Source organism: Metopolophium dirhodum, chromosome 1 (genome assembly GCF_019925205.1).
Source record: "Metopolophium dirhodum isolate CAU chromosome 1, ASM1992520v1, whole genome shotgun sequence".
NCBI lineage: Eukaryota > Metazoa > Arthropoda > Insecta > Hemiptera > Aphididae > Metopolophium > Metopolophium dirhodum.
The window spans coordinates 55,734,012-55,748,011 of record NC_083560.1 but is presented as its reverse complement, the minus strand read 5'-3'; the positions used below and the strand labels follow the sequence as shown (position 1 = coordinate 55,748,011).

Sequence of the window (14,000 nt, the reverse complement as noted above, 5' to 3'; positions counted from 1 at the left end):
TATAAATAATCATCAAATCAGTAGGTGCTAAAATATTTATTATCTGGATTTGTGCCGTAGGTGATCGTGGTGACGACGGCCTATCGGTTGAATATATTGGGCTTCTACACGGACAACACTGCGGAGGCGTCGGGCAACTGGGGATTGATGGACCAAGCAGCCGCGTTGGACTGGGTGCAGCGAAACATCGAAAGCTTCGGTGGAGCGGCGCAGAACGTGACGGTTTTCGGGCAGGGTTCGGGCGCGGTGAGCGTGGGCTTGCACGTGGTGTCACCCGGGTCCCGGGACAAGTTCCATCGCGCGATCAGCATGAGTGGGAACGCGCTGCTTCGTACGGCAGTTATGACCGCGGACGGACCGGAAGCGGTACTGGACGCTCTGGCTGACAAGTTCAACTGCTTCCGGAACACGTTGACCGGGTGCTTGCGGAACGTGGACGCCGAGTTACTGGTGAAGGGTGGTGGTTCGCTGACCCGTTGGGGCCCGGTGGTCGACGGCCTTGCGCTATCCAACGACAGCAGCGGCCTAGAACCGTTTCTACCTGAAATGCCAGCGGCTCTTATGGACGACGGCCGGTTTGCCGCTGTTCCACACATGATCGGCTACAACCGGATGGAGGATGCGTTTGATGCGTTTGACAATGGGGACGGTGGCGGCGGTGGCGGCGAGGGCATAACCAGAGATCGGTTTGAGGCATTAGTGCGGGAAGACGTCGCGGCCGACGACGAGGACGATCGTCGGATGCGTCAACTTCGGCGGCTCCAGCAACAACAACAACAGCAGCCGGCCGCGACGGTCACCACTGGCGAAGCGGTAACCGGACTCTCGGACGGTGGCAGTGTTGGAGGCGTGGTCGATGACGAGGGGAACTGTACGCTGGACGCCGACTTTGTGGTGGACACGCTCGTGTTGCGTTACGCCAGGCAGACAGACGACCCAGAAACTCTGCGCCGGAACTACGTGACTATGGCTGCCAACAAGGCTTACGGGGCTACCGGTTACCGGGTGGCCGGTTATGTGTCACGCCTGAACGCCACCTACGTGTACCGGTACGAGTACAAGCTGCGTGCGACCAAGGCGCTGCCGGCCGCCGCCGAGTGGATGGACGCGCCGCACGGCGCCGAGTTACCCGTCGTGTGGGGCATGCCGTACTGGCCGTCGGCTGCGGCCATCGACTGGACGGCCGCCGACCGCCGTATGTCAGATACCGCGATGGCAATGTGGACAAACTTCGCCCGGCACGCCGACCCGGCACACCGGTCAGCCGCGGTCAACGTCCGGTGGGATGAGTACGAGACGCGCAGCCCCCGCGCCATGGTGCTGGACAAGGTGCCAAACATGTCACAACCTGACCAGGAGCCTGAGTTCTGGAACGAGTACTACCCCAAGGTGCTGGCCGTCGCGCTGCAATGCTGCGCCAACCACACCATAGAATCGGCCGCCACCACAGTTGTCGGTGGGCCCGGGCCCGCCGCCCTGATTGCGTTGTGTCTGGTGGCCCTCTCGTGGTCGTTGGTCGCGGACTCACCGTCGCTGCTGGTGTGAGCAACCACACCGACCACACGAATGCCAACCTAGCCAACCTAATGTTATTATACCGCATGGATTAGGATTATTACAGTATAATAATATGCCTTACTATTAGGTATATTTTCCTTTAAAATTATTATAACATTATCATTCTCATCAGGTCTGTGGAATGCGTTTTAAATGTTTAAACGACGATAATGCCGGACGGGCGCAACTGCGTCTTGGGATAGGGGTGGGGATTGGGCGTCAAGAAAATATCGATTACTTTCCTTAAAATACGTGGCTTGTAAATGACATTCAATTCACGTGAAATATTACGCACGAAAAAAATATTATCATAATTATGTAGATAGGTATAGTATAAAATATCGGAAAACGATAACTGCTCTACTTCTACTGCACCACCACGCGTGTTGTGAAAGTCAACAATAAGTGCACCTAACACGAACCACACGCGTAATTCAGTTATATACATATAAATTAAAGCAAAATAATAATAGCCATCAAAACAATGAACAAAAGTATACAAAATATAATATTATAGTACTGTTGTTTGACTTTCTAAAACAAAAAATACCTATAATAGATAAATTAATGTATTCGCGCGTTATTTGTGTTAGTCAATTGTATCTAAAGATTTACCTTACCTAATTTTGTTTTGTTATTTTGTGTTTTTAGAACTTAATACCGTATTTTAAATTGTAATAGAACATTTTTTTTTATCATTAGAAATTTGGGAAGTGGGTTGGCTGTACGCCGTCTTGTGTCATACAACAATACTTTTTAAATTTTATCCCTATAATATATTTCAATACAATCAAACACGCACATATGTATATTTTATTTCAGAAGTGTCACTAAAATGGGATTTATTTTTCAAAAACCTTCAATTTGAAATGTATTTAGAATGGTGACAATCTCTATACGTTATTCTATTGATAATATTTAATATATATTATGTCTGTAAATTTTAGACATGTTGTACTTACAAACATTGTATTATTGTAGTAAAATTGTACTATTAGATGGTTTATGGCATAAAGTATTATTTTGTCTATAACATGCAATTTTAATATTCCATGTTGCCCCTATTTTTTTTACTGTTGTGGTATTTAACGAAAAATTAAACTTTAAACTTTTAAACAAAAACATGTATTGAGCCGCTTATTTCTATACAAAAAAAAATGTTAACATCATATTAAATATTATACTGGACGGGTATGTTTGTTTTCATAATATTGCATTTTATGTCTAGATGAGCAGAACGGTGTACCACAAATCTCATGGCGTGTTCATACACTTCAGTCCTATAATAAATAACAAATTCTTCCAATATTCGATATTTGTATGCATGGAAATTGTTAGAAAAATATACTGTTTTAGTTTTTGAAATAAAAATAAAAATAGGTATAGGCTGTTTGAAAATCAAAAGTTGCAATAGTGGATTCACCGACAAATACGAAAGTGAAAAAAATAACAAGGCCAAGATTATATAAGACAATAGTATTGCATGTTTCTACCGACAACCTTTATAAAAAAAAATCAATACCTTTCAAAATTATGAGCATTGATAATGTTAAAAAAATCACTCTATATACACTTATAAACTATATTTTATTTTGTATCATTGTATGCTAAGACTGCATTGGTATTTAATTACAGTGTTGTATTTCATATCGTCCATGTATTTTAACAAACGCATTTCCAATCATTAAAAGTAATATAAAATATACTTTTTTGAAAAAAAAAACTCACTTACAAATAGTTCCAATAATTGAAAACAAATTTTTTTCGATCGACTGGTTCCGTGTTTCAATACTATTGACTAAAATATGTTGATGTACAAAAGTCGGATTTGACCACATGGTCCATAATATTTGACGTACCACGTACAGTCATGTAAATATAATAGGAAAACATTTTTTATTTAATTCCTTTATCCGGAACATAGAATACCTATGTATGTATATCTATATCAATTACCTAATAATTGATCTCAGAAGTGTAAATAGTAACGTGTCTCCCAAAAAACTATTCGTTACAAGCTTTTTTTAATAGTGTGTTACAAAAAAAAAAGTTACATAACAAAAAAAACTCTCAGTAAGTAATAACAATAACGTCAATGATTTGTTCCGATATTAAGTTATATAATCTATTTTCAACTATTCACGTACTAGTATGCTTTCTTATTGAATACTATGTACCATAACATAATATTCCCTAAATCATTGCAATTTATTTGTTGAAATGATCTATCTTCTCGGCACTATATTATTTTCACTTTTAGAAATGATCTATCTAATTGTATAATATTCCTAGTATTATATTTAAGTTGTATATTGTATAACCACCACACACATTTTATTATTGTTAGATAAATAAGATATGTACCCAATATACAAATAATTAATAATTAATTTTTAAGGTATTGTTTTAGGTATATGTGGAAATTTAAAATGATAATGTACACTATATTTTATCTGTAATGTAGCTAATGTGTTATTGCTTATTATAAATAGATGTTTAAATGTATAGTTATTCTGTTACTGATAAAATTCAATTGAGATACATTTCGTACAATTTGAATCTTAACCCTGTGTCATATTAGATAGGTTATACGCCTCAGTAATAAGTTCCAACACTCATCCGGTCAGTGGCGGATCTAGAGCTTAATTTTGGGAGGGGCATGGGGTGGTAAAAGTACAAAAAGTTCCAAAACTGGCTACAAAATTGGCTAAACACAGTGTAAGACAAAAGAAAACTAGGGCAATTGAGGGGGGGGGGGTGGCATCCTGTGGTACGTTATATGGTTACTGACATACTGTTCATTGGTAATAAATTAAAACTCTATGTATGGTTGTATGTAACATACGAGTATAGCTATAATTATATTAAAGGACCACATCGTTATCATTTTTTTCATATTTTTTCATTAGGAGGTACCTAGGTAACTAGTTAATTAAAAATTATAACGCCATTTAAAGGGTTACAATAATTATTGCTAGATACAAATAAATAATATAGGCTTACACTGTTACTGTTTTTGTGAGGTCCGCTACAAAGCTTGGAATTTTTTTGATTCTGTTTTCAGACAATTCCTAAAATTACAAAAAATGTGTTTTTGTTCAGGTTTTAGTTTTAAGGAATACTGGTACTTATTTAAAAGCTTGAAATTGGGTAAGTGTCAATAAGAAAAGTAAAGAAGTGATAAAAAGCTAAACACATATAGATATAGTTATCATGGAAGTTACTATTATGATTTATATCAAAATGAATGAACAAATCAGTACACTATGCTAATTTTATTTATACTTAAATAATATTAGATTTTAAATTTTAAAATAACAAAATTATCTCATAAAATAATATAATTTTTTTCCCCTAAAATATTAATGATAATATGAATAAAAAAATAAAACTCAAATCTAGCGCATCCTAGTTGGGTCCCAAGTTCTAGGGGCTATACTAGTTGAGTCTGGGATTGTTTTAGGTACTACACTAGTTGGGTCCAGAATTATTATAGGTACTACACTAATTGGGACAGTTGGGTACGGGATTTTTTCAGGTATCTACTACACAAGTTGGGTGCCCACTTATTATAGGCATTACTCTAGTTGGGTTCCTAATATTTTTTGATAAGTACTGAACTGTACTTACATTTTCTCATTTTAATAGACTAAATGTGTTAGGTTAAATGTATCTATTTAGATGGGGTTGAAAATGTTTTTTCAAAGTTTCTTTTTTTTTTTTTTACTGTCTTTGCTAGGTATTAAAAATATAAATTATTAGTATTTTACAAATTGTTATATAATACAATTATAATTACAATTCCAAAAATTATAGTCGTATATATTTTAACTAAAATAATCCCAGACCCAACTCGGATGCAGCCAAAACCTATAGCACTCGGGCACTGGTATCTATAGTCTATACCAGTAATTCTCAACCTTTTTTGATTCATGTCACCTTTAGCCACTAGAATCAAACATCGCGTCACCCTAACTGTGTAATGTAAAAAAAAAAAAAAAACCTAACATCAAAATAATAAACAATCTTAGCTGTATATATTAAAATTATTCTTTTATTAAAAAAAAAAATACAGTAGAGAAAAAAATTAAAGTTAAAAAAAAAATAATGATTTATTTAAATTTAATGTGAAATGGTGGTGGTATAGGTGTAAGAAATAATATGATTGTTTTCGAAATTTTATTATTATTATTATAATTTTACTATTATCGAAAAATTTATTTTTTAAATTTTTTCTTTTCTTGTTAAAATTCTGCGTCACCCCTAAGCTAGGTCCACGTCACCCTAAGGTGACATGTCACCCCGGTTGAGAACTACTGGTATAATATACCGTAATTTAAGTTTATCGGTATAGACTCTATACCGATAAACTTAAATTACGGTTCCTGTCAGGTACTAGTCCCAAAATGTTCAGAGGGTTTCTTGTTGCAATGGTTTACTTACTACATAAATAATTAAAAACTACTTTATATATTTGATGGATTCATGACGATGATGTTAATTCAAAGTTGGAATAAAATAACCTATTTGTAAAAAGTAGTCGACAAAATACCAGTTTATGTGAAATTGACATGAATATATTATTATGATCATTTTAACATTATATTAATATCATACGTATATTCATAATTGTATTATATTATATTCTACTTATACATAGAATAGGTACACAATTAAATATTTATCTTAGAGTTACTTATAATATTATAATAAATATTAGTAATTGTATAGTAATAGATAATATGTAATACCAATGAATAATATTATAATATTTTTTGTTCAAAAAATTGTACTGAACAAATTGTGTTTAGTTATTGATTTTTCCAGCATATGTCTTATAAACTACATAGGAATATTAATCCACACATGGTACACACTATAAATAGTACACTGTTATTTATTATTTATATTTTTTCTCTACTAAAATGGTTGATAAAAAATGATTTGAAATATAACCTTAAGGTGAATTTGGTGCAATAATAAACATAAATAAAACGAGAACATACAGTATGACTATTTTTATTTACCAAATAAAACTAAGATATAACCACAATTTTCTTTTAAAAAAATTAAACAATAAATATAGTATGTTTAGGTATATAGCGTCAAACATTAGGAATTTAGGATACTTTTTTATGTTTTGAGATGATTCATTATAGATATTATACATTATAGATTAGCGAACTTCGTAATGTTAACATTTAATCATTTCTTGAAACTCAAACTTTACTACCAATTATAATTACTAATACATTCAACTGAGTAAAGTAGTATTTATTAAATGTACCTATACATTTTATTAGTTTCATACTTTATATACATAAAAAGAATATTTTTTTTATTCACATTAGTTTAATCTAATAGTCTAAAAAAAAAAGTACAATATAAATTACTGGTAAATGGAACTCTTAAATTAAGTACCTAGTTTTCTTCTTTTTACATCAATTTATTAGCAGAAAAACTATTTACTTAAACATATTATATCGTAATATTATACTAATTTTTATACAAAACTTTATTTTATTTCGTTGGATAAGTGAAATAGGTAAATATACTTAAATGTTTAGATTAACTATACTTACTAAAATTCTAATACTATTCTATTTACAAAAGTAAATAAATTATTAAAGGTAGGTATCTAAAGTACCTATATTACAAATATTTTAGTTAATTTTAAACGCAATACATTGTTGTTTCATAATTAAAGTTTAAATGTCTAATAGTGTACTTCGAAATTCTATGAGTAAATATTAAATATTCTATAAATATTAAACTGTACATAAATATTGAAAACTAAATTATTCATTTTTACATTAATTGTCATAAATCTTGAGTTTTATTTTTTTGGTAAAACAATTTTGTTATCAAAGTTTATTAATTATTTCAGTCAGTATCATTTAATACACTAAAACAAAATATTATACAGGTATTAAATATGTTACATCAATATAAATGTACAAGTTAAGTTTAATAAAGTGTAATACTTGTTTGGGAGACATTCAAAATTGGCACATAAGCTTGTTAGGTATATTAAAGTTTTTCTACAACAGCACGCATGGTGCATGTATTTTCTCAAGTCCTAAACTATAAAATTAGAACAAGTGATACGGGGTTTTTGAGAGTACTAAATATGAAAGCAGAAGAAGAAGCAGAAATAATAATACAGCGTTATTATATATACATAATCTTGCACAACATTAAAAAGGGATAAATTAAATATATTATTACAGGTTCTATAGGTTCCAGAATAGACATATATTACAATTCGTAAACGTCCATATTTGTATTAAGATTTAATGTATATTAATACCTCTTTAAATATTAAGTGAATGTAGGCTAAAAACATACAGAACCTATGTAGTTAAAGCTTTTTACCAAGAATATAAAAAAAAATGCATAAACGAATATAGTTACCTATCAGGGAAATTGTTCTTATACAGGTACGTACACATTTTTATATTAGCAACGTACGTTCTATAACATAATATTATTTCTATAAATAATTATTTACACAATATCAAATTCAAAGTTGACACCTATGAAAAATTTATAAAATATAGGTAAATTCCATTTAATTTTTAATTTTAGTAGGTATTTATCAGTGTAACATAATCATTAATCACAATGTTTTAGATCATTATACAATTTATAAAATCGTTTCTTGTTTTAATTAAAAACATTTAAATGTTATTTTAAACATAATGCTGCTAAAATTGTTTTATTATAGACATATTCCTGTTTTACACATATGTGTAGATATTATAAACATTTTTTTTTTTAGTCAATCCATGGTAAAGAATATTTTTATACACCACGATAATAGTGAATTTAGTATGCTCAAATATCAAATCAATATTTATAAGAAGAATGAAATAATAATTTAAAACCTTTTTAATATTTTGGAAATGTAGTGTTTAATATAAGATATAAATACATTGTGCGGATATGTATTGAAGGTTAAATATACATTTAAAAACAAATTTTAAGTAAGTATCCTTAGGACCTTAGTGTAGGTAGTTCACAGTATAGTATAAGACAATAGACAGTAGAAATTATGAACTTTTTTTGAAAATGAAACAATATATAAAATTATTATTTTTATTTTAATCATGGCAGGTAATTAGTATAAAAATATGAACTTTTCATTGTGGATTTTTTTTTGCTCAGTTTAGCATTTCATATAAAATCTTATATAGTTATCTTGGAGTTTTACGTCTACATAATTTTAATAAAAACTAACGAGGTCTTCAAATACCATCGTAGCATATTAAGTAATAATTTAATTTGCTCAACATATAAAGAAAAAGATAAATATTTATACGTACTTATACCTCATAAACGGTAATATTACTTCCCAATTGTACAATTTTACTCTAAAACCGGTTGGCCTCGAACTCTATGAACTTCAGAACCCTATTAATGTCGTTTCGGTAAGAATATTAACGTTTTATGCATACTATATAATATTATATTCATCCAGTTTTACAATATTCACATCAGTTGACTTATATTTGGTGAATTCATTGTTTATTTATAGTAAGAAAGTAAGGAACTTGTAATAGCTATAATAATATGTTATATTTACAAGATCCAATGATACAGCATGAAATGTGTGAAATGGATAAATAAAGGACATCCGCTGTTGACCTATAATTAAATGATCAATCGGTCACTCGACATACATTTTGTATTTTTTGGTTTCATTAGTTAACATAGAACTAGAAAATTAAATAAAAATAAAAATGTACTGGTTATTTTGTACACACACACAATATTTGTTATGTGTAAAACTGTTGACTAATACAGTTTTAATTTATGAAATAAAATTGCAGCCGTGCAGTAGACTTACAGGCTTTAACAAATTGTTACTACCTACCTATATGGGTGTCATTCTTTAGAATTATGAAATAATAGGAAAATATGAATGTGTGGAACAATATGGTACGAATTATTAACATTTAACGGACGTTTGACAATTAGGTAGCGGTACCTATATATTAACGTTGTGCTTGCACACGAAGGATATTTATATAATATATATTATAGTACCTACAAGAACAACGAAACAAATAGTTATTAGTTATCCGCGTACTTTATCGATTTTCTGAAAAGCAGGATGTCTATTGTGTTCTATAAACTAGGTATATTATATCATATAATATTTTGGCAACATGTGCCCGCATTAGAAGGAGGTACTCATGGCCCGTGGAATCGCCAAAATGTACTAAGATAACCTAAGTTTGGCCATTTGGAAAGGGTCTTATAATTAATAACTCAGGGCTTCTCACGAATAAAAGTATGGGACCTACATCTCTAAATCCGGCACCATGGGGTGATAAGGAGTGTTGTTGGTAGGTACCTATACCTATTCTGTACTCGAATAATGTGGTTTGTAATGATGGTAGTGAACATAATAAAATGAAGCGGACCACTCTTAGTCTGAACGTCTAGAAAAATTTATTTCATAATGACATTTAATGACAATGCTATCCCATGAAAGCTATCACATGTGAAAGACGACACACTGCAGGTTTTATGAAAATGTACACTTCCTTAATAAAACCATTCTACACGAATCGATCAAAATATTTAGCAACTTATACAGAGGTTGGTAGATGGAAATTTAAATTTTATCCCGAATCTTATATTTTTCGTCGTACAAAAAAGTCTTGCTTAAACGTATTCCCCAATAAGACCGTATCGAAAATTGAATTTATAAAAATGTGTTAACGTTTATTGTGTCATAATGCCATGTGGTCGTGAGGCGACAAATTTGCACTACAAATCGTCTGCTTCAAAATCGAGTACAAGTTGTATAGAAATGAAAAACCACACGAAGAACGTCCAAGAAATAAACGATCATAGTGCATACTGCATAGACAGCATATAGTGTGTATATGAAGGCCATGGTTTGAAAATGTTCAGGGGTAAGTGCCAAGAGATTTGTTTTATGATCATGCTGTCTAACGGAGTATATATTTGGCCGACAAGATTTCGACACCGGACAGAGTGTTTAATATGCATTTATCTTCAAAGTTTAGAATTCAGGGAAACAATAACATTATATCGGTACTTACTCGAGGTTACCATATTATTAGATTAATAATTTACTGTATTACGGGTAAGACTAGAGCGCGTGGTCGGACTCCTCTAACATCATAAACATTGTACGTATTATTATAACTATGTTTACACACCCTGTACGCGATATAATATAATAATTTAATAGTGTTCCAATGAGATAATCGTATTGTGTACGATGATAATATAATATGTATATTGTTCAATAGAGTCTAGGTAGATAACCTATATTGTTTATTACCATATTATAGTAGGTATTAAGAGGACGCTACACAGATATTTGTTGCCTCCATCTTACAAATGTATACACAGCAAATTTACACTCAGAATATCACATTTAACTGAGCTGGTTTGAAAATTAGAGTGATTCAATCTATAATGAAACTTGATGGTAAGAACATTATCTGTGTTTGTTTGTGGATTTTTTACGATAATTCTGTTTATAAGTGAGTTATATGAGCATTTTTAATTTACGCTATATTATATACGCATAACTTACTAAAAAATTTAACCATCGTAAAAATCCGACGTGCAAACACAGATAATGTACTTACCATTAAGTTTCATAATAGGTCGATTCCCTCTAATTTTTAGACTAGCGTAGCTAAACGCGTTCTCCTGAGCGTACATTTGCTATTACGCACTTGTGGGACAAAGACAACAAATGGCCGTGTAGTGTCCTCTTAAACTACCGTTTAATGTCGTTTATAATAATATTATTATAGTGTTACAACGGGTTAGTCGTGCTATTTATAATTTAGTAACAGTACTTACTAGGTACCTAATACTAATAATATTATATATTTTGTGTGTGTTATAGGTGTAGTGTTATTATAGTTTACAGATTGAGTTTCGCGGTCGTCACGTCTGATTTGTAGGGCTGGAACAGTTTGTTTTTGGCGTACTCCTTGTGGTAGACATGCTTGTGGACGGCCAACGAACATTCTGCCGACTGTATGTCGTCCCTACCGGTTTCAGTTGCACTGGAAGTCATGAAAAATGGCTGTGATGGCAAGCCGCGGTCAGCGGCGGTCGGTGTCGTAGACTCGTCCGTCGCGCCGTTATTGTTAACCGGTTTTCCGGAAGTGGTCAGTACGCAATCGACTATTCCACACTTGCAGCTCGTACCGGCGGCCGCGACGGAAAAATCGGTGGCGTCCGCGGCCGACGACGAGGACGACGACGACGTCGCTGCCGCCGAAGTCGTCGTTTTATTGTTGTCTACCGTGGCCGAAGGCGTTTTGTGATCGGCCGCCGCAGCCTTGTGGCCGTCATAACTGGTCGCCGCGTGATGGTGACCGTTGCTGGATTCAGACGTGGAAGCGTCGGTGGCTGCGGCCATGGCAGCAGCATCGGCCGCGAACTGATGGTGATGGTGATGGTGATGATGATGGCCCACGAATGGCCCGAACGGTTTCTTCATCATCTGCTGAAGCGACTGGGTCGGCGGTGCTGGTGGCGGAGGTGGAACCGGACCGACGTAGTGCTGAGGCTGGAACTTACCGTACTCGCCACCGCCGCCACCTCCATGTCCATGGAAGTACGACGGCCCAGCGGCCGCGGCCGCCGCTGCCGCCGAGTACTGGTAAGCATTGGCAATGGCCGCTATGTCGGGCAGCGTGCCGTTGGCGTGCGCGCTGGCCGCGGCAGCCTGCAGCACCGTGGCCGCAAACGTCGGGTCCGTGTACACGGCATACGGCCACGCCATGGCGATCCTCTGTCGTTTGTCCTTCATCCGCCGGTTTTGAAACCATACCTGAAATCATTAACCGAGAATACGTGTTGACGTGTGGTAGATAAACAACAGCTAGGATGCAGTGCCAGGTATATGAGGTATAGTATACCAGGTATACATGGTGGCTAATGCATATCAACACTGCTGACCGATATCAAGTAAACCACGTATTATAAATTATAATATTGAAGCAAATGTGTACGGTGCAAAGAATAAATCAAGAAACAATGAAAATAATACACTCAATACGCTAAATTAAACCATTATTGATACATAATCAGCTTTTTCTATCACGACAATTGAACAACAATATTATTAGGTGCACCTCAAACGTACAATTATCGTGTAAATAATTTAATTATATTATACTAAAAAATGACTTACTGTTTTGGAAAAGTGATTTTAAAAACCGGAATTGCCTCCTAGGTATATTGATGGTAAAAAATCCAAAATATTGTAACCCTTACTTTAGTCGAAAATTTGGTTACAACGAAATATTAAATTTCAGATTTTGGTATATTTATTTTATAGTATATAGGATTTGAGTTGGGCACTCGGAATAGTGTAGAACGTTAAACGAATCACTTACCAATATATTAATTATAACTATCTATGTCATATTCTATGACTATAATAATTGTACATATTATTGTACATTATACATTGTCTGGTAAAATAATGTTGGTAGATTAAAAAAATCCCGGTTGTTAATTGTATTGGTTAGATCAAGGTTGCAGAAATTAGGACGGTTCTTAGAAAAATTGAATCATCACTGTTATTCAATTACGATATATATTATATATTATGACCCTTACAATAATTTATAGAATATTACAAAAAAGTAAAAATACTTGTTGAAATGTTTTTTGGAAATTCAATAATTAATACTGGTGGTAGATAAATAAAAGTTGAAGATCAAACAATACATTGAGACCTCATAATATAGTAGACACAATATCAAAACAGTTATAAAAAGTAGTAACATATAAACTAGGAAATCTACCAAACATGTAAGCCGAACTGAAAGAAATTGTTTTAATTTTTCAGGTTAATCATCGAATAGGATGCAGGTGTAACAGTTCCAAAAATAAAAATAGATGCAAATATTGCATCGAATTTGGTCCAATATCAATACGATGACTTTCGAACGTTGCGGGTCGCAGTACGAGTTGTTACAGCTTTAAAAATTAAAATCCGTCCTCGCATTTAAGAAAAAGGGTTAAAAATTGCTACAAATCAGGTTCAAACATTGAAATTGGTCCAGTTTAACTATTTTTTAGAACGACGTCGTTATAGCACTTGGATTTAAATTTTAGTTTTTAGTAAAACTATAAAGGTTGAAAGAGATGCACATATTGATGTGGAAATGATGAATTTACGAGTGCCAAGACGACTCACCTTAAGATAAATTACCGTTTTTTTCTTTCAGTAAAATCTGCCTAACTATTATAGTTGTCTAGTTGATATTTTGGACATGACTGTAAAGTGACTACGATCAATATATTAATAACTAATATGTGATATCACTCCGGTATATACTTGTCAGTTGTCAACTATAATATACCTATGTCTAACATAGCACTGTATCACTCTAGCTTACTATATAATAATATCGCACTAGCTAAAC

General features: G+C 33.6%; 2 protein-coding genes across 2 annotated transcripts in view; one reads left to right on the top strand and one right to left on the bottom strand.

Annotated features, from left to right (window-relative positions):
- LOC132935056 (acylcarnitine hydrolase) overlaps positions 1 to 6,229 on the top strand; it is a 24,482-nt gene extending 18,253 nt beyond the window's left edge. The window contains exon 3 of the mRNA XM_061001506.1: positions 61 to 6,229. Within this exon, the coding sequence (XP_060857489.1) occupies positions 61 to 1,545 (1,485 nt within the window). The 3' untranslated portion in view covers positions 1,546 to 6,229. The remainder of the gene's footprint in view (positions 1 to 60) is intronic.
- LOC132935057 (segmentation protein even-skipped) overlaps positions 6,229 to 14,000 on the bottom strand; it is an 18,573-nt gene continuing 10,801 nt past the window's right edge. The window contains exon 4 of the mRNA XM_061001507.1: positions 6,229 to 12,394. Within this exon, the coding sequence (XP_060857490.1) occupies positions 11,477 to 12,394 (918 nt within the window). The 3' untranslated portion in view covers positions 6,229 to 11,476. The remainder of the gene's footprint in view (positions 12,395 to 14,000) is intronic.